A 27,219-nucleotide genomic window follows, 5' to 3' on the forward strand; every position below is an offset into this window, starting at 1 on the left:
GAAGGAAAACACTAACGAGTCATATGTTTAACCAAATGGTGCAAGCCAGTCACAATGGAGAAACAAGATCCTAATTTTAATCAAGAGTAGAATAGTGATACCAAACTTCAAAAAAAAGAACACGGCAACAATATTTTAATTCCTTCATCTACATCTCACGCACATAAAAGAAAACAAAAGCATAGTATTTAACAGTTGGACTTGATGATCTCAGAGGTCTTTTCCAACCTTAATGATTCTGTGATTCTATATGCTGATGTTTTACTGAAACAACAAAAAAACACTCCCCATATTTCACTGACATGCTTTTTAGATTAAATCTATTGTGGACAAGAACATTAATTTACAAGAGAATAATTTTCTAGATTACATGTATTCATTTTAGTTACTGCTAATCACCACCCATCTTAGCGTTCCGTATGACTCAAATGCTTTATTATGCATCTTAAAACAAAAGTGTGAATTTGTCAGTGAGAAGAACGTGGTTACTGTCCTAAAAAAAATAAAAAAGTATTTGCTACACCAACAAATATGTGTCTGGGATATAACTTTGGAAAAAGATATTGAGATCAGATGACTAATGAGCATAGATTGCTGAATACAAGACTGTGGAGACTTATGTAGTCATTGAGGTTAAATTAGATGACTCTGAGACATTTTTTTGATTTTTTCAAATTTAATGGTACAAATTAAAAAAATAACTTTAATGTATAGGTTTAAGAGATAAAAATTATTTAACTGGAGTTTGGTTTATTGGATTTAGACTAAAGAAAACACCAAGAGAGGTCTCTTGTTTGTTGCAACTAATCTGAGACTCAAACCCCTATTTGTTGTCAATAGTGGTCTTTGGCCTATGCTGCCTGAGACACGGGGTGTCCTGAAGAAAAAGCACTGCTCTCTTTATGCAGGCAATGAAGAAATAAGCCATCACACCCTTTGCCAAAACAGGTCAGTTCCATTTCCATCATGTTACAGGTGTGGAGCTTAGGGTGTCCTAACATATAACCCTTTCTTCCTACTTCCTTTACAGGAAAGTCTGATGACATTTCACTCAGACTTTACAGTTCTGACAGGGTATAACTTGTTCTGTGCATTACATCACATTCTTGAGGTTTTATCTTCCTTTCATTTTTCTATTAGCCTTATCTGCATGAAAACAATATCTTTAGCTGTTGAGATTTTATCTGCTCAAGCAGCTAATGCAGCATATTAATCACAATTGCTGCCTCGGTAGTAGGCATAAATTATCTACTCCAGAATGAAAATTACTTATTATTTGAAGAATAGAATCTTCAATTAACAGTATCTATTTGTTCATTTTCAGACTAAAGAGAAAATCCTCCCAGAAATGGTTTATCTAGAGGCGAAAGGAATTGCAGCTCTCTTGGTTTTGTTGGCTTTCTGCAGTGCTCACCATCCATCACATTGTAAGGGAGAGGCTGGACCACTGCTCATTATTCTGTTCATTACTGCTCTACCCAGACTGACCTTTTCCTTTTAAAGAAAAAAAAGTAAAATCTAGTATTCTCATTGACAGACAGCAAAGCTGAACTGGGAAATCTCCCTGATGAGATATAGCAAACTTCAAAACTGTTTCTCCTTCATCATCTGAACTGTGCGAGAGCAGAGCCACCATGGAAACACATTCCCACTTCCTGACCCAGCGATTACTACAGAGAGTACATTTTAAACCCTTTGAGAATTCAGAAAGGCAAACATTGTACCAACTGGATGTTATATCTGACTAAACACTGGTAACTCCCAAGCTGGTGTTATAATTTTCTGTGGGATGGCATTATTGGGAAACCATTCTCACAGTTAATAATTTTCTGCTAAGTTTGGCAAATCCCCCTTTTTTTAAACATTCATAATTCACAGTAATAATTTACCACACATGGTATTTTTTCTAGCAGGAATGCCTCATTAAATTCTGCCAAGTTTACAAGCTTCATAAATGCAAGCACTCTTAATAGGTATTTATCTCCTACATTGTTCATATTAGTCAAGCAAATACAAACTTCAGCTCTAACTATGGAAAAAATTTCCTACCCAGTGCCATTTCACATTTTCAACTTGTGGGCCCTAAAATAAAGTTTAATTATTATTACATGTATTCCAAATCTATTCCAAGGAAGAAGTACTACCCCTCAGAAGAGAGCATGGACAGGGCAAAACTTAAATTACACAAGTAGTATTTTTCAAGTACAGTGTATTATTAGTTTAATGCACATCATCTGCCTCTAGCACAAGAGGAACTTCTCATATTGTTGTATAACAATTTCATTATAAATAAAATTTCTTTTAAAAATCAAGTACCAAAATAAGTGGCAAAAATGATCCAATAATTGGTTCACTGCTCTGCCCTCTACTAATGACCAAGAGGGTGAGTTGTCTCATTGCTCCCAAGCCAAAACTAGAACTACAGACAGTATCCATTTGTTATGTCCCAGACCCACTGAAAACTGGGACATACAGGTCCTACAAAGTTGCAATGGGTACTAAATGGTTTTCCATCTGATGTCCTGGGAGGATCCTAATAAATTTAGCAGAGTAACACAATCATTCCTGGTTCTGTTTCCTTCAGTCTCTTCTACTATCATCAGACTTCGGGACTAATCTGTGGTAAAAGGTTTTCACTGCTTTTTGAGATGTGTTGTCTTCTTGGGGTTCACCCCTCCAAGACTTCCCACTTTCCCCAAGTTTACACTGAACCTGAGTGCAAGCCAGTTTTGCTCCCTGGGTCTGGGAAGAGGGGTGGGAGTGACTTCTAACCAAACAGCTTGCTCAGGTTCTATTCAGTCCTACTCTCCAGCGAAATATCTTTCCATTGTAACAATAGTTTTCAGGTACTGTATAATTTTATAAAAAGAACAGAAATAGCCTTTTAAAGGTGGCCACTTGTGGTTAGGAAACAGACTTTCCATATATATACCTGCATGCAGAGATTATTTGAATATTTGTATGGCTGTCTACATCCCAGTTTTAAAACCTGTGACTCTAATAGCTTTATAGGTCACCTGAAAAAATCCCCCACGTCCCACTCTATGTTAGCACAGCAGCCAAGGAGCAAGCACAAGAGGATGGTGACATAGCTGTTTTAATGATAGGGATGATTAAGCAGACAAATGCTCGTGTATTCTTTCACTTCTGTGGCCCAATAATCTCATTTCTGTATTTGTTCCAGTATCTTGGAAACATTCTTTAAGAATACTATGACCATTTAAGACAATAAGACAATTTACTGAGCAATAGCCCTGACTCTCAAAATGAAACATCTTTTCCCATGCATATTAGCCAAAATGTTTCACTGAACACAGTATAGAATTCAAGATTAAATAAGTTATGATTCTTAAATATACGCAAGAAAAGAAATATATAAACAAGCTCTTGGTCTCATATAATTCTTTAATTAAATTCTGTTAAAGAAAGTGAGTAAACACTTGGAAAGCATCTATTTAGCTGAAATCAATCTGAGGAATTCATCATTAGTGAGGTTTGGTTTAGTAGCATCAGCACTCAAACAAACTGCCTTTTTTTGTTTTGTTTTGTTTTGAACACCAAGTCTAGGACACATCCAAACGTTGGTGAAAGAAGTGAAGAGTAGAGGGACAGCAGAATAAAGCTTCTCTATACCCACCAAGGGCTAATGCAATAACCAAGGTACCCAAAAGCTAGTTAGCAAGGCTTTAGCCCAAACAAAGCTGTCCAGGTCACCTATAAGAGCTACAGCATTTATGTAAGATTCGCCAAAACTTTCAAATCAATGTAAGGGCAACAAATAAACCAACAGACTGGAAATCTGAAAGGGGGCTGTGCAGGCAAATGTGTCTAATTTCTTCAAATAACCATCAATTGGTGTAATGAAAAGGTATAACCTCTGCAAAAACACATCTTGCATCTCTTCTGCTGAGCACAGCAGCAGATTCTAGACTTATCAGGAATCTTTACACACAATGATCTAGGAGCGCAGAGATGCTACAGAAAATGAGTTTATTAATCTTTACACTGGTTTTAAATACCTAAAATCAGATTTAAGAAAATAATGTATCTTTAAAGAAGGATTTCTTTAGTCTAGTTGTTGCTGTTACACACAGACACACAAGGGAAAGATCTTCTCATTTGTACAAAGGTCCCAAATTTTGTATGCTTCATTGAAACTTTAGTCAGCAAAACAGAAGGTCAAAGAAGAAGTGGTTACTAGCCTTCTAAATTTGACACCTTCCATGGAGAACTGCAAAGGGGGTCAAACATTTACATGTCACAGGCTTTTCAAGGGGAAGTAAAAAATGGTGTCAGTGGGCTAAGGGTCAGAAATTTGCTGTCACTCATTGGTAAGTTAGGTAATGTTTACTGATCTTTAACAAAAAGCATCTCAACAGAACATGACTGAAGAATAACTTACACTGTAAAGCCATAAAGATGACTGTACTGCAGGCAGAAACAACACCTCTCAGTAATCAGAGGGATGCTCACAGCCAGCCAAACACATATCTAAGAACAATATTTTATTTCAAAAGCATGTTATCTCCTGTGCCTTGATAAAGAGCCAAGATAATTCAAAACTTTTAACTGCAAACCCATATTAATTCAAATTAATAATGAAAGCCATTATCCTCACTTTTTTACCTGTATGCCTTAATCCTAGCCTTTTAAACTAAGTTGCCCTCTTCTCATGTTTGTGCTAACAATTTACTTAATTTCAATTAATACAACCTTCAAAATTTTAAGCCTCTCTCTTGAATGAAATTCTGAGTTCACTTAAATCAATTGTAATTTTCTACAGTGGTTTAGTGGGCCAGGATTTCTTTGTTCCCTCTTAAGAGAGGTATTTTACATTGTCAAAATATTTTATTTTCCCACTTAAATTTCTATTCCTCGGCATATTATCATTAAATTAAGATCCTGGATAAGATGATTTCAGACTTCTGCTGTGCATTAGACACATTATCTAGCTTGCAACATTACACTTAAATTACTGTGCTAAGCTTGACAACACAAGTACAACAGATGTAATACAGGGAGTGGCAATAAAATCAGACGCCCTAAGTAGTCCTCTCATGCAGCAGAAATATAATTTCAGAGAAATCTTGTAAAAGGACTTAAATATTTTGTATACAGAACTTCACACCCAAGAATTTGAAAATTCCGGGTTTGCGGTTCCATATGAAAACTTGTATTTAACATGTGCAGTCTATGTCCTGAAGAAGACAGGAATCATCAAGGCAGAGAAGCTGCAATCAACAGTTGTACCACAGAGCACAAGAATTCAACTTTCACCAACATCAGCAGCTTGAGAATTAAGTCTTTATCGACATTATACTGCTTTTGCAAGGCTTTTCAGTTACTGTCTTCCCAAATACTCCTCCCATCACTACCCCCAAATCCTATATACTACATTTTCATCAGCAAATCTTTAACCCTTCAGTTGTGTCTCCAAGACTACTACTATATAAACTACAGATCATCTACTACATTAGTTAGCAGTAGAGCAGCTAACATCCTTGAGAGCATAGAGTGATGGTTGCATGAATGCAGAACAGAGAGATGTTCTTCTTTCTACTCTTCTCTTAGTTCTTCCAGAAACTGGGGTGGTCTCCAACCTCAGGTGATGTCATTTCAGGGCAAGGAATTAGGTCAGTGGGACAAGCGCCTAGTTCTGGCATGGAAAGTGTGTTAAAGCCTTGTTTTTTCCCTAATCCTAAGCCTTCAGGTGTGTCAGAGACAGCCAACTCCAGCATCTCTAAGACATAGTAAAGAACATACTGCTACTTTTGTTTCAGCAACAGCACTGTTATACCACAGAGGGTTCAAGAGGTTTCCTGGCAAGTGCCAAAGCCTTTCAAAGAAACAAAAATAAAGAGACAAATATCCTTTCAGTGACAACCCATCAAAAGCACAAGGAATGTAATGGGTGACAGAAAAAGCAGCTTTGTAACCTCAGGGCTACATCCCCCTACCAAATATCAAACAACTATAGCAAGTAAAGGAAGTATGAAAGCTTCTCATTGCAAAGGTCAGGAATCTCTCTTATACTGTGAAGTACTAAGAATACAGAAAATGTTACTATTTCCTCCTACAACGATGAAAGAATTAAAACCAGGCAAGATTAGCCCCTGCCTGGTAAAATAGTATTTAAAAAGCTTTTCAGGGAACATCCACAGCTCTGCATTTCATAGAATCACATGAGAAAATATTATTCATGGTAGCAAATGAGAAAAAGCAGTACATATTCTTAGGAAGAAAAATACACTATTTCTTTTTTAATTAAATGAAGAATATTTTAATAAACTAGCTTTTCTGTATACAGTGAAGTTCTTTGGAAGTTAACTCCATGTTAAATGAAGAGGGACAGTGAGTTTGTAATTTATTGCGTGCTCCTACTTAGCTTGTGTTTTTATCTATTACAACTTTTTACTAGGTCCAATATGTCAACACCTTTAGAGCTAACATAAGGTGAGTAAAAGGCCTGCTATCTGCTAAATTGAATTATAACAATTATAACATCTGCAAAGAATACTTTCTTGGCTTGCTCCAAGTAACAAGCTATGACAACCTTTTCTGGGAGTTATTATAGCTTTTGATCGCTACCTTACTTCAGTCAACTGAGAGGAACGTGCAAGATGAAACCTTGCCTCTTAGCACAATCAGAGAAGTTTATTCGTCCTTCCAAATAAAGTGCTTTACTTTACAATATCATAACATTTCTGTTACTAAGGTTTTCAGACTTGCAGCTATTTCTAATAAGGCCTTGACAATAACCAACACAATTAGAAGCAACTCCGTTGGATAAGCCACGAAATAAACTGGTGTGAAGAGTAATTCTGCTGTCAGTCACAGCTACTGACAAGAAGCCGACTTGTGAAGCAATCACACCTGTCCTGAGAACAAGTCATTCTACTCCATCAGTGTTGTAATATTGAAAGTTTCAGTAGATATTGCTGAAATAATTATGCTTGAAGATCAAACTGATGGATCGTCTAAAACAACTCCTCTGCACCAGAAGTATGCATCTTGTTATGATAGTAGGCACTTGGTTTTCATCCAAAATCAACTTCTGTGAACAAACTTTTCAGATACGGTAGTAAATAGAGCAAATTAAAAGCCTTCATTATTGCACCATTTAGTTAGGATAAAATGTTTATGGTACCAGGTTTTACAACAGACAACCTTTTGTACCTTTAAATGGTTCATTTAAAAAAATGAAATAACCCTTCAGCTCATTGCTTTGTAAAAGAAATCTTAAAAAATAAATCAGAGATCTCTAAGTTGTACATTTAGCTCTGAACCAAACCATTCACCTGCTCATATCTAAAAGGAACAATGTATTTGCAGTATATCCCAAAGAATCACAGTATATCCCAACTGACATTTGAGTCATGAAATATGAGGAACTAGGGAATTAAATATGAAGTGAAAAGTGGGCAAAATGCATCTCCTAATCTTCTTCAAATTTGGAATCTTGCTTTCTTATGTCATCATTCATGTTCCATTTCCAAATTAGGATCCATTATTTGCTTTGGGCTATGACAGACACTGGAAGAAAAACTCCTGTCTTACTTTCCTAAAGCTTTTTTTTAACTGAATATATCAGTTTGGCCTGGCTCTCTTGCCAAATCCAAGCTGTCTCCTCCCCCCTCCCACTCTTTCAAGTGAGGGAAAAAAAAAAACGAACCACAGAAAAACTGAAAGAAGCTCAAACAAAATGGGATTATATTAAAAATATATATTTACATATATTTACAATTATATATACAATTTGAATATATTGTACACACAATAGGGAGCTCCTGAGGGGGGAAAAAAAAAAAAAAGGGAGGGGGAAAACAGGGATAAAAAAACCAAAACAAATATCCTTCAAATATACACCGTTAATAGAGAGCTAGCGAATAAATAAAAAAATGAATTAAATACTTCCCTGAACGAGACAGCAGAACTGTGCGAAGCACCAACCAACTCCCCCCACCTCCTGGAGGGACTGGAGATAATGGCAGGTCTAAACAGACAGGCCTTGGCCCATATGAGCAAAGACTGTCTGTGGAGAGACCTGTTGTCTTCAGCCACAGGAAGAGAGAAGAGAGCGAGCTCTCTTATCTGCGCCTTATTTATATGTTGTGTTACGCTAAAGGATGATATGGAATACTTCCTTAGATTTCTGACCCCCGTTGCTAAGGAAGGCCTAAAAAATCCAAAAAACCAACCCACTACACTGAATTCATGGCATAGGTGGCTTCGGGAGATTAGAGAATCAATGCTGCTGCTGCAAAGGTCATCTGCCTGGTAAAGGGCAAAGTTGGTGACATACTAGGGAAGGAAAAGCTTGCTCATATGAGGCCCTGTGGTTATTAACAGTTGGGAAGAACACAAAGATGATACTCTGAGGGAAAAACAATTAGAAGGAAAAAAGACACAGAACTAAGACTATGACCAACAGGGAGGATTTTTGGCCCACAAATCATTGATGACCCTTGATGCATATGGGACTAATAAGCATTAATAAGGCAGATTTTTGAAGGCACCTCTTGCTCAAAAGCAGATTTTTATCACAGAGCTATTTCTACAGAGAATATTCTGCCTTCTGAGTATTTTTATGTTATTTTATTTTTCCTACTCTAAAATAACCCATGTACAGTTAAGTCATAGTAGTCATCCTGCAGTAGTAAATCTATCAATATACTGAATAAAATGGTAAAAGCATCCAGTACTTCCCTTCATAAGTGCTGCAAGGGGAGAGAGTCAAGAGAATACAAAAAAGTATTAGGTGACCACGGGCAGAAGTTTACAGGTTAATTTACAGAGCAATCTAAATCAGGACAGTTAGTAGATTCTAGCTGAGATTGAGGATCCTGCAGTTTTGTTTTCCTTTTCTTCCCCCTCTTTTTTTTTTCCCCCCAATGTCCAGAACATGTATATTTCTCAAGTTAAGTGATATCCCAGGTTCTCAGAAAAATTAATCCATTCATTGAGTTAACAAAAATAATTTACAACACACTTGTACTGGAGCTCCCTATTATCCTTAATTGACTATTTTCAGGACAATACCATTAAGTAGTGTCCCCAGTTTATAGAAAATGAAACAACACATTGGATAGAACAAATGAAACGTGGCAAACCACATACAATAGTTAGGACTGAATCAGTATTTAAATCCATGTCTCTTGAGATCCAGCTTACTGTTGCTAAGAGATGAAACTTTACTGTCTGCCCCATGTTGGAGTACCTCCACCGGTTTTACAACAGTAGAGATGAGTCTGACCCACTGCACTGTTCTCATTCTCCTGACTATTAAACTAGTACACACCTCTTAGACTCTACAGAGTTGACAAGGGCCACCAGCTTTACTAATTTCCAGACATAACGTATTTCAGAAGCAAAGAGTAATAGAGCAGTTAGAAGGCAGGAACCACATCTCAAAACAGTTAATGTATTAAAATGTGTAACAATCCTGTTGCTGTCAGCATCTCAAGCTTCCCAAAATACATATTAACGGAGCTATAAAAGTTTCTAATTAGACAATCTAACAATCCTTTATATAACTTTACATTTTTTAGATGACTATAATGTAGTGGAGCACAGGAAACGCCTTTTTTTGTTGGTGTGGGGGAAGAAACCTGTATAGTATTTCAGAGATATTTTAGTATTTTAGAGAGCAAGAGGAAAAAACAGCAGTAAATCATCCAGCACCTGCAATAACTAGATAAGAGAACAACAATTAATCCTTGGTATTAAAATATTTTGCCTTTCAGAAAAAAGCATGAGAACAACTTTGATAACCAAAATTAAGGAAGTTTACCACATGCCAAAACAAGTTTACCACAAAATATCATCTGAATCCAATTACTTCTCATGTCATATAACATTGCCCAGGGCAGGAACAAGGCTCCCTTTCTGATGTTGTCTCAGTTTTTCCTTTCAGCACGCATAAATGAATATTTTCAAAACCTCTCTACTTTACTTTTCTTTTCTAGCTTTTCCACAATCCCTTCCCTCAAATCAAAACCTCTCACAAGCAGGAATGTGGATCCCTATGCAGGAAACAGATGTTGATTGACTGTAGATTTGTTCTTCTTAATTATCTCTCATACATGTTTAAAAGCAGTCCTGCTCCTATGGCTCCATGGACCACAGGTGGGAACCTCCCCTGTACATTTTCTCTGAGGAGTTTTCTATCTTCTGGTTGGACCCATTTGTAATTTCTGGTTTACCAAATTTTCCAGATAGGTCTTCATTTTTCCTCCCAATCCTCCCAGAACATGAGACCAGAAGAGCTTTAGGCATCAGTCCAAGATTTCTAGAGGCCCCACAGCCTGGTCAGCATGCCAACAATCTGTGTGCACACAGTAAGGACATCTGATGCACTTGGAATGTGTGGAACTCACTGCATAGGCAATATGGAACACATATGCACATATTTCCACCCTAAATCCTACATAATGCACCCCTGATATTTTCCTCACTTTTTTTCCTGCATTCTGGGATCTGACAGATCCCAGCATTCATTATAAATTCATTCCCTCTGATACACCAAACATTTTCCTGTGACATTTGCTTTCAAAGGTATTTTGATGTCTGCTTATACCTTTTACATGTTTCCAGCTTCCATAACCACGTTAGTCTGGAAATAGAATGAGGTGACAGTGCTGTGAATTACGGTTTCTGTACACCTCGATTTTGTTCAGGCTGGTAAATGCAGTTGCCACATGGCCATTTCTGACATTCCCACTGACTTATAATTTGGACAAGTGTGGAAAGGTAATTAAGCAATAGAGATTTTTCGGGTTTCCAGATTTATTTTTTCACAATAAATAATCCCATCCTTTTTTGGATAGTGTTTTAGCCTTGCTTAATGGATGGTTGAATGATCACTCTAAAGAACTCTTTTGTTAACAAAATCCAAATCATCTAAAATACTATATAAGTCATCTGATGCCATTTATCGAATATACTGTTGCTTTAATTAAGGCAAGTGGTAAAGACAGGTAAGATACATGCTCATTTGATAGCACTGATAACTATACAAGCTGCAACTTGATACAAACAGGTCTTAATTATGTTATTTTCTTGATAGGCTACAAGATGCCCCAGAATGAATCATATTGGAGACTGCCACATGCTTTCTTAAAAAACTATGATGAAAAAGAGTTTTTACTACTTGCTTTACCTACTAAAACATTTTTTCTAATCTGATGTTCCCAAAGTAAAAAAAAACCATCTAATTAACGTCTCCTTTTAAGCTGAAAGCCAGATTACTGTTTCCTTCATTTTACAACAGTAATTTTGTTTCTTTAAAAGGGCAGAAAACTTTGCCCATACATGAAAGCAGCACTGTACCTTGCCACTTACTTCAACCTTGTTTATTTAGTATTTTGAGCATAAGGGCATTTTCCATTGTGCTGGAGACTTTCTAGTTCGGTAATTTTATTAACGTTTCCATGATATCAAGCATTTTACATTTTCACCGTTACTTAGTTTCACCTGAAGCTTCTTCAGGTTACTTTTATTTGCAGGTTTTACTTCTTTGATAGAGTATTGGGATCTGATGATCACAAAGAAACAGATTCTGTTTTTAAATTACGGTGCTGAAAATGCAGAAAACATCCACAGGCTACAATGTATTTAGTATGGAATAGAGTGATCTTGGCTTCTACAACACCATTTTCCCAATTTACATTCATTTGGTAAGTTAGTTGTAACGATGTAGCAGATATATATGAAACTTTATTAACAAGTAGGGTTTACATTATAAACATTCACAGTTCAGGAAACTAAACTTTATTCCCCATAAAACCGTATCATGGGCTTTTTACTATGCTTTTAATATGCAGAAAGCAAAAGCTATTTCTGTTTTTAGCAATAGTATTTTCCTGACTCCTCCTGTACCTCCTTAAAACATAATCTTATATATGTGATGAACAACTACCAGTTCTGCAAAGAAATAAATGAAAAGTAGAATAATTCATTAGTATGAAGGGACAAACTAAATAAAGGAAAAAATGTCACTGAAAAACTACCCCTAAAATAATGAAATATGCTTATATATTGTTTTGTGTAATACACAGTTCTTTCTAAACATTCTATATTTAGTTTAATATTACCCCGAAGTTATTTTGAATACACTGCTAATAATTAAATTATATATGAAACTAAGATAAGGTAGAGAGTATTAGATACAAGATACAGAAAAAAAACATTTAAAATCAAGACAAAGTCTTGATTTACCTAGCAACTATTAAACACTGTTCAGCATGTTGCAGAAGAGTACGGATAACAATGCATTCCTAATAAAGTCAAAGAAAAATATTTCTCACCATGACAAAATTGGAAGAGAATAGACTAAAGCTGGCATGACATTGTTTTAGCCTTATTTTATTGATACTTACTAATTAAAAGTTATATATTATCTAAAAAGGCATAAGAAAATAGCTATGGAAAAAAGCAGCTGTACTAAATAACCTGTCATTTTTTTTCATAATGTGCTATATCTAATCACCTTTATTCTAAATTATTATTTCCAACTGAAGTGCAGTTAAATGAGAATTTTATATAATTTATGAGTTATTACTAAAAGCAATACACTAGAACTCCCAAGAATTGTGTAATATTAAGAGATGTTAAAATTATATTTCTTGCACAGAGATTTAAGAGAGAGCTTTAAGAGTTGTGTTTTTCGCCAAAAATATTAGCATTCAAGTTAAACTGTCACTAGCATGCTTAGCTCACAAGATGGTCTTTTTAAGTGCACATAATGTTAGAAGCAAAACACAAGTCTGGACTCATGAAACTGCATGAATGTCACCACTATCATTTTGTTACTCACTTCTTCCCTTTACCTTAAAGCTAAACATAGGCCACCTCCATGTCCCCTTAACTCTTTTCTCTTCTATTCAGTCACATGCTCCTCTAATTCTTCAGTCAGCCTACAAATCTCAACTTGGAACTTTCCAGTTTTCATTTCTGTATTTTTTATTTTGCTGCCCAAACTGTTTTGAGTGCCCCTCAGCACTCACATGGCATGCCAGGTACTACGTAACCATTCACAACCCCTCCTGGGGAATTCACTGGTGTGATACAAGAAATAAAAGCCTCAGGAATAATAAACTACTAGCAAATCAGATTTCTCTGAAGTAGCATCATCCTCTAAAGTTCCGTAGGGACTCCTCATCTGTGTTTTAGTATAGACTACAGATCCCTCAGGGCAAGAACCAAGTTATTTATGACATAATTAAGCAAACAACAGCATTATACTAACTCATTCTTCAAAGAGATATCCTGAGATAATGGTACATATCACTCACCTAAATCTCCAAACAATATGCTATCTATCAAAAACAGGCAATTGTCAGTTGAGGTAACTTCCCAGTACCACACACTCAGTGCAGGTCACTCAGTAATCTGGTGCACTCAAATCAGTGTTTTCCACTATCAAAAGGCAATTTAAGCATCTAATTAACAGGTGTTTAAGGCAATTCTTTTGGTGTTTTCTTTAAACACTTCTGGCAACTGTTTTAACCCACTACAGGGTGCAGCAAGCACAGACTTAGTAGTTAGCAGCCCAGTTTGCATGGTGGCAGAAGCGAAGCACGCCCTAAGAGTCTGCTTCAGACAGAATGGGATTGTGCCACTACCATGCAGGAGGCAGGGGCACTACAAGGCTCCATCCCCAGCACTCACTGGAGAAGATACCCTGGGATGGCTCCGTCTCAGCTGAGGCAGAGTTCCAGAGGGAGCGTGCTGCCATGCAAGACTCAGTCTGCAGGATGACACTGGCATCACAGTGGGAGATACACTCTGGCTGGGGCACTGAGACACCAGCAAAAGGAGCAGTGAGAGAAGATGAACAGACTGGGAAGGTTTCATCACTGCAATATTAGAAAGATATTAAGCTATTAGAGAGCCTCCGAAGGAAGACAACGAAGAACCTAGAATTCCCTAGAAGAATGCCACTTCAACAGCCACAGCTCTTTCCCTTTTGAAGGTTTATAAGATTACAAGATTTCTGAGCCATATCAAGAACACACACAAACCAATGCAAAGGATATTTCTGTTTTAAAAATAAAACCAACAATACATTTAAAATGTCCAGCTCGTATTGAAAAATAAAAGCACAGTCCTAAGAAAGTTTCAGTCTGAAGTAATCTTTTATGGATTGGATAATGCTCCATCTGCTGCTACTTCAGGAAAAAAAAACTAGACAGTCAGCTGAATCTCGTATCTATTGTAAGGCCACCATCCTTTACAAAACTGGCAGGCAACAGGACAGCTTACCAATGGCTTTTGTGTAATGTCTGGCTCCAAGTAACAGCTCTGGAGCTCTGTACCAGAATGTCACCACAACTGGATCCAAGTCTGCCAATGGCTTCAAAGGCGAGTTAAACAATCTTGCAAAACCCATATCAGCTGGGGAATGGGGAGAAAAAATAGAAAAGAATATTTATTTAAATTTTAATACAAAGAAAACAAAATTTAACAGTATTGCCAAAAACAATTATAACAAAAGCTTAAAAACATCAAAAGTTACAAATCAAAGTTTCTAACAAAGCACAATTACTCATAATAATACTGAGCCAAATTTATCTAAGACTAAATTCCATTTACTTCGTTCATAAGACTATAAAGGATAATGTTTGACTTCAGTGTTTTCACCATGGGATTGTAAAACTTCACACAACACAGACACCTGTTTATTTTTTAAAAAAACTCCAACAGAAACTTGGTTAACTAAAGTCAATAGTGGTAGGTCTCTAATGTACATTTTTTTTATAGTAATTTACAAAACTATGAGTCTTTGTGGCTGCTATGTATTTACCCAAAGTGCAAAACCAAAATGACTACAGTGTAGATTGTTTTGAACTATTTTTCAAGGCATGCCTCCTACTTGATTGGAGGAATGAACTCCAGAATCAGTCAGTATATACTGTTACAGAGGTGTATTTTAAAAGTAAGCACTGATATATAACTCAAAAATTCTCTCTAGAAAGAGTCTTGTAACAGTAAGAAATGCTCAACGGGAAAGTACAAAATTGGGCGTATCATCAAACCCACACATTTTAAATCCAATTTAAATCTTCAACTTATCTTTCATACCACTTCACTTAAATCCTTCTGCTTCCAAAGTTATGAAATGCCAAGTATAATTTTCTTGCTGTTGCCCATACAAATACAAGCATATAAATCAATAATTATTAGCTGAATGTTTTCAAACACAAGAAAATTGATGAATGAAGAGTCCAATATGAAAAACTAATGAGGATCTCTTTCTGTCTTACACTGAAGATCTGGTTTTTTAAAGTAACCCCTTAGCTATGCAATGAAATTTTCTAAAAATGTTTACCTATTTTAACTCTTCCTCTTTCAGGGCCTTCACCCATTACCAGAATGTTTGCTGGTTTCTGGAAAACAAAAAATCAGAATTTTTAGTTGATCAGCCTTTGGTGATTAACTTCAAGAAGAATAAAAATATGTACGTTCATTTAATAACTAAAACATAGAATCTTAGACTTAGAAGTCTAAGATTACCATACCTTTATGTTTTGCTTACATTTAGTTATTATCCCTAGTTACCAATTTCACAATTAGAAAAACAGAAAACTACTTTGACGTTTCACTGTAAGAAATGCAATCTTTAAATACATTTGCATTCCTATTGTTATCAGAATGATTAAGTTCAGTGGAAAGATTTTCTTCTACAGGAAGCGGTTTTATACTACACATCAATAACCTAGCAAAACCCACTTTTGCTAGTATAACTTAATGAAAGTGATGCCAAATCTTGGTATGCAAATGAGTATGCATCAATGAGTGTCAGTTTTATTATTGTCATATATAACTCAATTTTTAGAGCTGTGTTTGTTTTTAGAGTATGAAAGAAAAAAATCACATTGGCAAAAGAACTTTTTCCACAAAGTTGATTTCATGCTTGAAAATTCACTTAAAACAGGAACGTACACAGACAGCTACGTCCACAAGCTTTTGACAGTGTAGACAACAGCTTTGCAAGTAGAACAAAAGCTTTATAGACATTTTTTGCAATCCGTAGTTGTTTGCAACCAGCTGCTTGTGAACACCACATAAAATCTGCACATGACATCACAGCAATTGTTCTGCTATTAGAATCTAGGTTCCCTCAGACATCAATAATCATTCCTTGGAAACTTTTCCCCTATTGTGTTAACAGCTGTAAAAAAGTAAACAAGATTGAAAACATAAAGTGATTTGAATGAAGAGATGCATAACAAACTTTCAAAGCAGAATTTTTGGGAAGTTAGTCCCAACAATAACTGTATTTAAAATCTCTAATGCCCAGAGAGGTCCGCTCAAGCAGGATTTGTCCAAGAATATGAAAGAGATGTCCAGAAAGCCACCACCAAAATTTCACTTAAATTCTCAGTGCCTTGCCACTATTTACCTGAAATGAGACACTCAAACTAGGGTTACTAATTCTGCTCAATATTACAAACCTTTAGCTTTTTTGAAAAAGCAAACCGACCACCAACAACAACCAAAAAATCACCCTACCTCATCTATTCTTTCTCTTTCCCTGGGATGCTGTTCTCGCTTTCCACCTCACATCCAGTGCTAGACATTGCTTCTTCCCTGGCTCCAACCACAACCTCTCTTTCCAGATGCCATTGCCTCTTTTATTACTTCTTTTTTAATCTATAATTGTCAACGCCATCCCTGACTTTTCATTCCCCAACATATATTTGGAACCATTCAAGAGGCAATATGCACTCCCTTGGAGAACACAAGAGCTATTTCAATCGATCTTGAGCAAACACTCACCAGCAAATCTAGGCAAGATAAAAATTATGCTTGCTCTTAGCTAATATTTAAGGATAATAAACTCAACACCTCAAGGTGGCTGTCAAACTCCGGTTGTACATTTATGTATTACGCTGAATTGAATATTCCAGAGAACAAAACAATCTGATTCTGCATATTCAGTAATCAGGTAGCAAGGGAAGCATGCAAGTTCAAGTAAGGGAGCAAAATTCCAGTTTCCTTGTCAGAATTCTTCCTAAATTTTTGCCTAAATAGTTGAGTATGACGAGTTTGCTGGACCGATAGGCTGAGGGCAATGGTATGAGGTTCAGCAACGCAAAGTGTTGTGTCCTGCCCTTGGCCCACAACAACCCCACACAGCACTACAGGCTGGGGAAAAGAGTGGCTGGAAAGCTGCAGCTGCAGGCATTAGAACAGGCTGCCCAGGGAACTGATGGAATCACCATCCCTGGAAGCATTCAAAAAACGTGGATTTGGCACTTGAAGACATGGTTTAGTGGTAGACATGGGGGCGAGAGGTTTATGGTTGGACTTAAATCTTAGAAGTTTTTTCAACCTTAATGACTCTGTGATTCTACGAATCACAAATCACTTCAATAGACCTTTATATTCAGGACTGGATTATGCGCTATAAAAATGCATTTATTTGTCAAGTGAAGAAAGCTGATAAAAATGTAGTTACTGCACTGATTTATGGGTCAGGGTTTTTTCTAATTAGGTTGTAAGAAATAAACATTATAACATCAGGAGATTTACCAAGATAGAAATCAAAATCTAAGCATAAACAACAGGATTCTCAAAACATCTCACAAGAGTTACATTTTATCTGTGGCAATACAAGATTTTCCAAGTAGCAATTTCTTCATAGAAAGAAACTCCAACGATTTTATCTGCTGACATAATCCACAATATTCACAGAATAGCTGAGGTTGGAAAGGGCCTCTGGAGATCAAGTCCAATCCCCCTGCTTTTAGCAGGGTCAACTACACAGATTGGTCAGGCCCAAGCCCAGCTGAGTTTTAATCTTTTCCAGGGATGGAGACTCCACAGCCTCTCTCTAAAACTTCTAGTGTTTTACCACCCTCACAGTAAAAAAAGGCTAGTCACACACTACATTTATGCCCACTGCTGCCTGTCCTGCCACTGGATAGCATTGCAAAGAGTCTGGTTTGGTTTTCTTTATTCACACTTACCAGGTATGTGTATGCATTGGTAAGATCCCACACAAGCCTTCCCTTCTTGAGGCTGAACAGTCCCAGCTCTCTCAGCCTTAGAAAGGCTCCCCGAACCCCTAAATGACTTAGTGGCCCCACACATACAGGAGATACACTAGGTTAGATCTGAACTATGGAAGCAAGGGACTTGTCCATTTACGTAATTTTTAAAGCCAGAATGTTTTGAAGAGATGTTGTTCTGTTTAAAATGTAAATCTGTACTAATGTGTAATCCACCTAGGACCAGAACCCCACTTGGGCAGCCAGCAGAGAAGCAAGCTGATTTATAAACTTATCACAGTCATGTTGATTAGCTCTTGTGAACCTCTGTATCTGAGAGAGTCAGGGGAAACAGAGAAGAAATAAACTGGGAAACAACTGAAAACTTATTTCCAAAAGAACAAGCACTTCTCCTGAGGCACCACCATCAATGTGGAGATGACAGGCATTTCATGGATGGCAATCTGATGCCTGCAGGATCCCACTGATCTGCAGATCGCTGTCTCAGTAGCAGCTTGAGTTCCTCTTGTTAATCAGAGCTATTATGGCTAGGAAAGCATTTTCAATGCATGTACACTGAACCAGTCAAAGAGTAACACTGAGCTGATAGGGCTCATCTTTCTGAGATACAACACATGATATCCAGCTCCTGTGCCCATGAATTTTTATTTAATAAAAATATACAGCTTCAGAGGAGCTTAAAACGTAGGTCACATGTTTTGTGGTTGTTTTATATAATGACTTGAACACTGTAAAGTAAAACTCCTCACCTCCCCAGAGTCTTGACCATGCACATGCCGTGCTGAGAGTAACACAACCCATACGGAGCAGCAGTGCTTGGCTAAACAAGTGGCACCAAGGCAGAGTAGTAGAACTTCAGGTGCTCAGGTATGGAGCAAAGACTTTAGTTTACTTCAGAGAGATTAATCTGGCATCAGAGATCCTCAGGAAAGTATGTAATGAACGTTCCATCGTGACATCAGAGATTGGACTGCTTAAGGGGAATGCAAACAACTTCTTGGAGAAGGTAGAATGTGTTAGCCTAATCTCTGTATACATAGCATTTTAAATATCAAAACATTTTACTCCAAAATAGTAATTTAATAGTCTACTATAAAGCTACAGTCTAGTATACTGTAGTTACTGGACAGCTGCAAAAAATCAGATTCAAAAACCAGGAATTAAAAAGCCCCATATCACATGTTTGTTCTGGCTACATACAAGTCATAAGCAGCAGTCTAGTTCCTAAACAAATCCTACTGCTATCCATGTGAGGAATAAAACAGAGTTTTAGGTGGAAGAAAACATGAAGAACCAAGCAGCAGCAAGGAGACCAAAGCTCGACACATACTTAGAGTAAATCATGTCTCTATCTGATAATTTTAATAAAGAAAGTTTGAGAAGCCCTGCTTAAAATTATTAACTAACTCCTTAGAGTAAAAGGTGAGGTAACTCAACAAGGACTACACTTTCAACTAGTTACATCCCAATTAATACTCTCTCTATTTTCCTCATACTCTTCCCTTGCTGAGAACACAAACACCAGCTGGGAAGCAAAGTGATGCTGCTGCATCTCCACCTAACTAGTTGCTATAGGAACAACAGAAACAGTAAGTTATGAGTCTCACACTTAATGTAAGCTATAAAAATAAACAAATCTCTGCTGAGAAATACAGTTGAGGTTTGACTATCTATAGAACAGCTGCAAAAAGAGCAAGGTCAGCAGCAACAAACAACTGCAGCAAAAATCTGAAAATTCTGCAAAAAGGGATGATGATGATTTAATAGGTTCTTTACAAGTAATAAGCATGGATAATAGTATTTAGTTTTCTACATTGGTTGGAGAGAGGTAATAAAGCAATTGAAATCTTAAAAAAATATCTTGGTGGGAGGGAAATTAAAATATTGGGCTAAGAAGTGTGTTTCACAAATAATAGAAGTGTCATCACCGGAACTCGTACAGACACCCATGTTATCTGAATCAATATGCTTCCTATTTTAATATTTAGGCAGTAAATTAGAAGAAAGGTTGAAAGAAAAGAAACGATCTATGGTCTTAAAAGAGCATAACAGGTCAAACCAGGAATAACAGCCTAACAATAGGTTGCAATACTTTAGTTGTAATGGTTGTTATCTCTTTAAGTACAGTGGTGACACAATTCTTAAGAGATTTGGTGCAGAATTACAGTCCTGTAAGAAAACGTCCATAGGGATACACTACTTTCCATACACCATTCTTTATTGTTTATATCCAAACAAATGTGTTTCCCTTTTGGAATGTATCACTGGACAAAGAATAATCTGAAATTAGGAGGCTTCTATTGTAAAAGAGATTGCAAGTCTTCCAGATAAAAGCTTTCCCCACAATTACAGAAACTGCCTTGTGATGAGGTCTTTTCAAGTCTCCATTATTTAAAAAAGCAATTGTAAACAGCACAGTGTTGATACATAGATGTACTTTCATTTCACAAGCCAAAACAAGAGCAATGGTATTTTTGTCTCGGCTTTAAGCACACTGCTCCCCAAATGACAAAGGTCCTGTGTGAGATGACAGTGTTCCACTGCAGGCACTACTCAAAGGACTGCTGAGCTTTTCAGTTCAAGATTAAGAGAGAGATGCTGATTGTTCACAGAAATTTGGAAACAAAGCTTTTGTTCATCTCATCTGTAAGGAAATGTAGGCATTTTCCTGCCTGACACAAACACTGTTCAAACCCAGACACTGTGCTCAGATCAATAAACTGGCACACTGGGTACTAACGCTGTTGCTAACAACTGATCTAATTAATGCAGGATTTAAAAAAGAAAAGGTTCTTAAAAGATTTTATTATGCACCACAAACCTCCAAATCATTATCGCTTCCATTTGAAACACTTACATATATTGAAACGCATACAGGAAAATTGTTATCGTCACTTCCCTCTCTTTTTCTAGAAAACCATTTGGTCAACATTTTTCTGATACTGAAGCACTAGATGAAAGTATACCATATAGAGCAAAGTATCTTCACACCTGCTTCTTTTTACAAGCCTTACACACTGCGAACTACTATTAGAGACTACTCTGATTACACAGCATCACTTTCAACTTGGTTTTTCCCAGCTGTTATCCTTAATGTTACACAACCCCTACCATATTTCATTATATTTTGGCCTAGATTAGTAATCCATACAATTTTCTTTCACTGTTTGTCTAGTCTGTTGAAACGATTGACCTCGCGAAGCAAAATCATTAACAAATCCCATCAAGCTATTTATCATTTCATTCAAATCAATATTATTTCTACAGATATTATCAAATTGAGTTAAGGCCAAATATATTAAAAAGGCAGTAAAATCACAAGGAATGAAAAATGCTTTGAAATAGTATTTCATTCAACTGAATTCAAAACTCATTTAAATCTGAAAAGGAGGAAAAAAATCAGAGGTAAACGCATTAAGTAAGTATATGACAACACGGGAAGCAAAGAGTTCCACAGAAGGATTTTATAGTTAAATTTATATATAAAAAAAAAATCAGTCCAAAAGTTACTATGCAATTAAAAAAATGAAAATATAAAGAAAATTTGTTTTGGGTTTCCATGACAAGGTTTTGGTGGCGGGGGGGGGAGGGGGGCAGTACAGGGGGGGCTTTTCTGAAAAGCTGCTAAAAGCTTCCACTACGTTTGCCAATGCCAGTCGGCTCCAAGACCGACCCACTGCCAGCCAAGCTCATCAACAACAGTGGTTGGGTCTGTGGGATAACAGATTTAAGAAGGAAGAAAAAAAGTTATTGCACAGATGTAATTGCAGTAAGAGAGGAATGAGAATATGCGAGAGAAAACTCGGCAGATGCCAAGGTCAGTGAAGAAGGAAAGGTTGAAGGTGCTCCTGACACTGGAGCCACAATTCCCCTTCAGTCCGTGGTGAAGCAGGCTGTGCCCCTGCAGCCCATGGAGGTCCCTCGTGGAGCAGAGATCCACCTACAGCGTTTACAAGAGCCCCACACTGGAGCAGGTGGATGCCTGAGAGATGGTTGTGACCCCGTGGGACGCCTGTGGTGGAGCAGGCTGCTGGCAGGACTTGTGACCCCATGGGAAACCCATACTGGAGCCGTCTGTTCTTGCAGCACTGCGCTCCGTGAACAAAAAAAAAAAAAAAAGGACCCATGCTGGAGCAGTTTGTGAAGAACTGTAACCAGTGGGAAAGACTCATCTGAGAAGTTCATGGAGGGCTGCCTCCTGGGGGAGGGACTCCACACTGGGGCAGGGGAAGGACTCCTCTCCCTGAGGAGGAAGCAGCAGCAGAAACAATATGTAATGAACTCGCTGTTAACCCCCATTCCCAGTCTCCCTGTGCCACTGGGTGGGGGGAGGTGGTAGAGAATCAGGACTAAAGTTAAGCCCGGGAAGGGGGGGATGGGAAGGTGTTTTTAGGATTTGTTTACTTCTCATTATCCTGCTCTGATCTTGATTGGTAATAAATTCAGTTAATTTCCCTAAGTCTGGTTTGCCTGTGATGGCATTTAGTGAGTGATCTCCCCCTGTTTGTATCTTGCCACCTGAGCCTTTCATTGTATTTTCTCTCCCCTGTCCAAGTGAGGAGGTGTTGGTGGGCACCTGGCATCCAGCCAAGGTCAAACCACCATAAAACTGTACACAAAATTTTACGGATAACTGTCACCAGACTGTTATCTTTAAAACGCTCCCCAAATGTACCTGATTATCATTAGAAGAATACTAGTGACAACAAAAACATTTCAAAATGCATGGTAACTTTTTATCTCCACTCTTGCCCCTTATAAACTCATTTTAAAATTAAATGTGTACAGAACTGATAAAGACACGGAAGCACGTGCAACCCTTTTGCACAATTCTGAGATATGGAAACTGGATATTCAGTCTTAAATCTTGCTATCGGATTATGTTAGAGACTTACGTATTTCATAGCAGCTAAACTGATACGGTCAAAATAGTCATTAACTCCAGATATCAGAAATTCTAATAGCAACGACTGCAGAATTTACCTGAGACTGATGGTAAAACATATTGCTATCTAGGAGTAGGAACAAGCTGTACAGAAGATATCTGAAATATCTCTTTGGAATGCCTTAGGTAAAGATTTTGGTTAAACACATTCCTTGCTTGTACTCATTATGTGTTGAGAGAGGAAACAGGTTGTTTTCATACGGAAGCTAGCTAGTAAAGGAATCTTTTCATGTTTATATACGCCTATAACACTTTTCTCTGCACAAAAAGCAAAAGTAAAGGAAAGCCAAAACATTACAACTATGGCCATAGTGCAATCACAGACCTGCACATAGTGGGAAAAAAAAAAGTCCCTGAAATAAACTAAAGGTCATCTAGCCTACAACAAAAACAACAACATGACTACACAAGCTTCAATACAGACTGCTTTAAAACAGCCCATGAACCTGGACACTTATCTGGAGGACCAGTCAAAATCATGCAATGCTTTGAGCTGGATGGGACCTCTGGAGGTCATCTGGTCATTTTCCTGCTCAAAACAGAGACAACTTAGAAGCTGCATCAGACTGCTCATCATAACCAAGGGAGCCTTTCTGGGGGGCAGTCTAACAAAAAAATTGTTTCCCACCAGCTAATCGAAATGTCTCTTGTTAAAACATGCATCTGGTCCCCTCCTCTTTCCTCTGCATATGTCTTAAGAAGTCTTCATCTTTTCTAGAACCCCCATCAAGCAGTTCAAGTCAACTCAAATCACTGCACGCTGTTGAGTGCAGCAGCAGCAAAGCTGACACACACAGAGCCATCTCTGTCCCCTTGTTATAACCCCATTGCTCCTTTGGCTGAACAGCTACACAGCTACATGTTTAACACTGGAAACACATATTTGAGATGACAGTGTCAGCCTAGAAGGCCAGTATCTAGAACACACTCACTATGAAACGATTTCATGAAAAAGAAAGACAGACCTTTCTACCCCTGCCTTCATCACATACAGACATACATTCTATTCAAGTCATGAATTCAAGTTATGCCTTCAGTTACTCTCGTATATAACCACCCATGTGATAATGAAATCGGTGGTCAGGTAGAGTATTCATTCCTCTGTTTTCACCTCATTTTTCATAGGTTGGGTGTTCTCTTGAGAGGTAATTAAGCATATACTTCAACTGACATTAATTCTTTAAATTCACTCCCCTCAGTCCTATCCAGGCTCTCCCCAGAAACGGTCAGAACATCCATAAGAATGCTTTGTTTCAAAACTCATTTGAAACAATGGTTTCTTAGGCAATTGCTAGAAAAAATATTAAATTTATAAACTCAAGGTATTTGATCATTGTTGTAACAGGAAAAGACTATTCACCAACTCTGTTTCCTGGTTAACCAATGGATAATACAGTTGCAGTTATGCCATTGGAAAATTGACTGTAAACACGAGGGAAATACGAAATAAGAGTAATCACAAGAGGAGAATATAATTCTGGGCTACATAAAAGTTCAGAAATGAAACAGTCTTCCTTTCACACACCATTTCAGGTTTCTTACGACTGACAGGGTATTAAGTTACTGCAAGACAAAAATGAAGATTCCAGACAACTCTGGATGCTAGGCATTGCTTCTATTAAAACAATCTTCTCAATGTACCAGTATACCAATGGTTTCACCCCAATCAATGCAATTCAAGTGAAAAAGAAAAGAATGAAAAAACCTCACATTAAGAGAATGCCAAAACATTTGACACAAATTAAATTTTATGTTGCTATGCAACATTATCCAAAGCATTCTGCTGGTGCTGCAATAGCATACTTGAACTTAAAATGTTACATACAACCTTGAGAAGGACAAAGGAGGGGGAAGTCAGAAACAAAGAGGAAAATATGAATATAAATTATCAGTGAAAAATACAGTGTCATAAAGCAAACGTTCAAATAATATGCTGAATTCACATTGTCCCTGGGATTTTCAACACATTACAACACACACTCCAGCAAAATTCCCATGAAGCTACTCAGCAACCATTTAGTCTTTTGGACCTTGTCTGGGCAGTTTGGGAGCACCAAGCACAGCATGGGACAAGACAGATTGTTCAACCTCTGCTACCCCATTTCCTAACAGTGAGATGTGAAGGCCCACCATGTATGGGAACAGAAGAACGACTCACCTCAGAAACAATCTGGAAGAATGTTCTGTTTTTTAATGTATTACAAACAGAAAACAGAGGGATAAAGCAGTCAAACTCTTCCTTTGTTGGGACTTCAAGAGGTATCCTGAATACCCCAAGACACTGCAGTCAAGTCAAGTCTTTGCATCTCTGCCATCAAGTTCTTATTATACATTCTTCATGCATAATCTTTACTCAGAATACTCAACCCAAAGGCAAATAAACTGAGAAGATATTTGCACATGTAAAACATTACAAACACTACTATTTTCTTCACCTTTCTAAAGGCAAAAGCTGAGAGACAGTAAGTCTGACAACACTAACATAAGAAAGACTATGACTGTATTAAGCTTAGGACTAGAATTTAAGAGGAGTGGGAAATGAGATGATGAGATTCTCACCTGTTCCTTGCATTACTTCGCATTCAATTGTTTCTGTTACAGCAGCACGAAAATTAGATCCCATAAGTGGTAATTCTTTCAGTTGCAGCACTGAATTCTATCACTGCCAAATCCTAGTATTTGTTTTATACACTATTCTAACGACTCCTCTTGGTTTAGTAGGGTTAGTAAGGAGGATGAAGCCTCTCTACAATCAAACAACAAATGACTGAAAGTGAGACTGCTGACACCTTCATAAAACATTTTCTTAATTGCCTTTCACAAGTATCTTTGGCAGTAAAACTCCAATACCTCCATTCCCCCGAGAGTCTGGTAGAGTCAAATAATTAACAAAGCTTTTCTGACTGCAATAAATAATATAGTACCGAATTAATAGATATAAATGTAACCCATTTTCATTACAAACCAGATTCTGCTTGGATAACTTAGACTGACTGACTTAGGTTGAAATATTAACAGTCTTTTAATGGAAATTTCAAAGGAGGAAAAGAATAGGGTAGTACAATTACCTGAAGTGGCTGCTTCCACGTTGAGTGGGTCTTAATGAGTCTGTTTTTGTATGATCTCTTTTTTCCCACAGACATGGGAATATAGCTGAAAGGACTCAGAACAGTGGAATAAATTTCTTTTGTTATTATTTTTGAGTATAAACTTTTGACAAGATTTAGAAAATGAAATACATTAGAGGATTTTAACAATCAAAGGTTTATGTCTAATAATATTTCATATACTTTAATTAGCTCTTGTCAGTTTATTACATACATAATTTTGTAGCATCAAGCTACATTTTTTTATCCACTTTTCATATATGCTGTTTTTCTGTGCTCATCATCTCAAGGAAAAAAAGGTGAGATCTCACCTCTTCTCCCCACCTTCCTTCATGTTGAGTCTAAACACTAACTGACCCTTACCTACTTGAGCAATTAAATGCCTGTTATACTACAGCATCGACTTCTCCCTTATGTGAAAATAATCTAGATCAGTGATTTACAATGTAACCTCAATCCTTATACATAGTCTTTCTTGGAGTATCATCTTAAAGCAAGCACTCAAGTTCCACTATTTGCAGGGCTAAGTTACGTGTTCCTTTTTCATCACGGTTTGTCCAGCAGATCAGTCTTCAGAAAGAAATTCTATCACCCTAATACAACCCTTAATGCCTACAGCAACAAAATTGGGATTTAACAGTCCTCTGGATCATAAGGTCTCACATTCATCATCCAGTTACCATGTTCTAGACAACCTACTAATGTATCACTTGAGGCAGCACAACCCCTGTGGCTTGCAGTGAAAAAAAAATCAACATTGGACTGCAAAGCAAGCAGATGGACAAAGTACCACTGCTCAGCTGACACACACATTATACAGATACTCCATTTTATTTCCACTGTTATTCAGATGAAAAATTGTTTCACAACATTAACCAGAGTTTATAGGAGACCAGAATCCCCACATCATCTCAAGAGCTGTCCTGCATCACGCAGCCCACATCTCCACAACCGTACCCCTTAAAGCATGGCCCCCAGGTAGCTGAAGTGCTTGTCCCCCTGCACCAACAGCCTGCTCTTGTTCTCAGGGTGCTCTGTCATGGCTGGGACTGCAACAATTCCTTTGGATGAAAAGGCACTGGTGAGATTTTATGAGGCGGTGAACCTCAGAGGAGACAGAGAAAAACAGTTTTGGAAATATTGCTATGGAAGT

At 37.4% G+C, this 27,219-nt stretch overlaps 1 protein-coding gene across 3 annotated transcripts in view; it reads right to left on the reverse strand.

Annotated features, from left to right (window-relative positions):
- The window catches only part of CDK19 (cyclin dependent kinase 19), a 115,205-nt gene that overhangs the window by 16,339 nt on the left and 71,647 nt on the right, over positions 1–27,219 (reverse strand). For all 3 annotated transcript variants that reach the window (XM_027742135.2, XM_027742134.2, XM_039379816.1), the window contains 2 exons: positions 15,329–15,386; positions 14,263–14,394 (listed from right to left, as the gene is read on the reverse strand). In XM_027742135.2, the coding sequence (XP_027597936.1) occupies positions 14,263–14,394; positions 15,329–15,386 (190 nt within the window). The remainder of the gene's footprint in view (positions 1–14,262; positions 14,395–15,328; positions 15,387–27,219) is intronic.

Source organism: Pipra filicauda, unplaced genomic scaffold, assembly GCF_003945595.2.
Source record: "Pipra filicauda isolate LSUMZ 115617 unplaced genomic scaffold, ASM394559v2 scaffold176_size3548034_pilon, whole genome shotgun sequence".
Classification (NCBI taxonomy): Eukaryota; Metazoa; Chordata; class Aves; order Passeriformes; family Pipridae; genus Pipra; species Pipra filicauda.